This window comes from Oryzias melastigma, linkage group LG10 (genome assembly GCF_002922805.2).
Source record: "Oryzias melastigma strain HK-1 linkage group LG10, ASM292280v2, whole genome shotgun sequence".
Classification (NCBI taxonomy): Eukaryota; Metazoa; Chordata; class Actinopteri; order Beloniformes; family Adrianichthyidae; genus Oryzias; species Oryzias melastigma.
This window is the reverse complement of record NC_050521.1, coordinates 23,621,643-23,624,412: the sequence shown is the minus strand read 5'-3', so window position 1 is coordinate 23,624,412 and position 2,770 is coordinate 23,621,643. Positions and strand designations below refer to the sequence as shown.

Below are 2,770 nucleotides of genomic sequence, written 5' to 3'. Positions count from 1 at the left end.
TTGCAGTGTTACCTGACTTTCCATTTTTATATCTGGCTAGCTGAGCACAATTTCTCCTTTGTAACTTTTGTTTTTACATTTAAATCATTCCAGCGTCTTTGTTTTGCAAGCAGATAAAATCAATTCAAAGTCTGCATCTTTTCAAGAATTTAATGTATTTTGCATGTGATCAATCATCTACTTTATTAAAAACAAACTAGTATTTATGAAATATTTAAAAAGTATTACAAAGAAAACATTTTTCTTCAGCACATTTCTGCCTATTAAGCATATTTGCACAAACAGAATAAATAAATGTTGCAAAAAGATGTTCCAGATGGGCTTTCATTTGTTCTGTGTGGAAGATTGTAGTTCTTAGAGTTAAAATCCAGCATGAAAAAAGGTAAAGTTATGGGGTTTTTTTTTACCCCAGAATTCTCATGTCAACATTTCTGTATCACTTGTGAGCAAAAACTCACCACATCACCCCATTTATCATAATTCGTACCATCTATATCACATTTTAAAGCAATATCACACTTTTTTTTGGTGGATTTCATCAAAGGGTTTATAAAACATAATAATCCAAACATATTTTCTGTCAATTCTTTGAGGTGGTGGGCATTCCAGAGATTAAAACGTGTGAAACAGCACCATCTGCTGGCAGCAAGACTACATTATTATTATTGTCATAAAAAAAAATTATAATAAAGTAAAATAAGTAAAAACATGTAATAATCAAAACACACAAAAAGGGGAAAAAGCATTCAATGAAAGATTTCTCAACAGAGAACAAAAAAAGCAAACATTTCTGTAGAAAATTATTCTGAAACTCTAAGAAACACATTTGAGTTTGAGCTCTAGTTCAAGATCTTAGCAGTTACTAAGCCAAATGAATAAGCAAGTTTTGAAACATAAAGGCTGAGCCTAGAAACCCAGTAGTTTCCTGAAAGGTTTTTTTTTTTTGGTAAGAGTTAGAATGTGAATAGAGTTGCTTTCAGTTTTACTTGGACATCCGTTAAGTTGATTCGGCAGCAGATGAAAGGAACATCTCGGTTCCGTTGGCGACGGCCCATCCAGGGAGGAAGTCTTAGACAGGTCCAAGCTGGGCAAAAATTGCCCTTTTTTCAAGGTTCTCTCAATAGATTCATCTTCTTTGGCACATACCTTTCAAAATAAACTTTAGGGCCACACTTTTGCCTAAAATCCAATATGACGTCAAGGAGCGTTATTTCTAAAGAAGATGGACACGGAAAACGGTGGACACTTAGTTGAGTTCAGGGGGTCATCGCGCCGCTATGATGATGTTTTGACATCAAGAAGTCTCAGACTAGTTTTGATGGGTTTGTTTGATACATTGGTATCATATTTGTATCTGTTTTTCAAAACATTTAAGGGGTGTAAAGTGAATCAGAAAAAAGTTTGCTGTACATTGAAATGTTGAGGGCAGCCATATTGGATTTCTGGATGCCATATAGGATTTTAGTCAAAAATCAGGGTCGCCCAGAAGTTTATTTTCAAAAACATGCCCCAATGAAGATAAATACATTGAGAAAACCTTGACTGGAAAAAGGGTCACTTTTGCCCAGCTTGGACCTGTCTATCTTACCTTGTGCCTGAGCGTCTTTTACCAGAGAAGACGTTTCTCCCTGTCAGCAGCCATGAGGTCCGGTGGAAGAGTGTCTGCTCTGAGACTAGAAGGTCTTCAGTTCCATTGGAAAAGGAGTCATACTGAATAGTCTAAAAATGCTTGACACTCAGCATTAGGGAGTTGCGGGGCCGGCTCTGTGCATAGGCGACCTAAGCGGATGCTGGTTCGAGCCCCAGCTCTGGCAATCTTAAACTCTAGAGGGAAGTAAAATTATTTTTTTGCCTAGGGCGCCATGAAGCCCAAGGCCTGGGGAGATGGATTGGAGAGTTAAACCACCAAATGGTTCTTGAGCGCAGCTGTGTCTGCAGCTCACCACTCCCTCAGTGGATGGGTCAAATGCAGAGATCCAATTTCACACATCTTGGTGCTTGACAGCTAATGAGACTTTCATTTTCTTGCTTTGAGAGCATCAATAAGCAATAGTCTAAACTGGTTTGTTTTTAGCATGGTGATCCATTCATAAGGGAATTGACCCGGGTAGTTCTTTGTTTTTGTGAAATTATTTTATTTGTCTGTTGAGAGATTCATCATTTTATCCTTGAGTGTATTTTAAATGTGTAAACAATTGTGTCTTTGTGTTGTTTAAGGAAGGCTGGAATTTCTTGGATTTCCATTGAAAAAAAACTCACTTAAGTATTGACATTTTTTATTCAACTGTCTTAACAGTTTGAAAACATTTTTTTACAAACGAAAACATAAAAAATAATCAAACAAAACAACACATAATTTAAACCAATAACTTAATTTTGCACTTTTGCTAAAATGCGCTGCATTTTTTAAGTTTTTGTCAAGTGATGATTGTTCATATGTTGCACCTTTTTACAGCTGAGATCTTTGGCTGAAGACATTAAATCCCAGTGTGACGACTTTGTTGCAGACCACAAGCCAGCAGGTGATTCCCACTCCACCTGAAAAGAAAGAGCTCCATTATTAAAGGTGTTGGAGACCAAAAGGGTTCAAAGTGCGCACTGAAAATTAAAGTTCAGATATTACATATATTCTCTGCTATGGGTTCAAACAGGTTCATATTTCATTTGCACTAATAAAGACGAAAAAATATTCATCTTCAAATGGTTGCAATATTAGGTTTAGGTTTTAGAGCTTCCAGCATCTGCTCCATCTGAGACCAGCTTAAATGAA

At 36.5% G+C, this 2,770-nt stretch overlaps 1 protein-coding gene across 2 annotated transcripts in view; it reads right to left on the bottom strand.

Moving 5' to 3' along the window:
* Positions 1 to 2,259: 2,259 nt before the first annotated feature.
* Positions 2,260 to 2,770, bottom strand: part of get1 (guided entry of tail-anchored proteins factor 1) — a 6,392-nt gene continuing 5,881 nt past the window's right edge. For both annotated transcript variants that reach the window (XM_036213936.1, XM_024283552.2), the window contains exon 5: positions 2,260 to 2,538. In XM_036213936.1, coding sequence (XP_036069829.1) covers positions 2,450 to 2,538 — 89 coding nt within the window. In that variant the 3' untranslated portion in view covers positions 2,260 to 2,449. The remainder of the gene's footprint in view (positions 2,539 to 2,770) is intronic.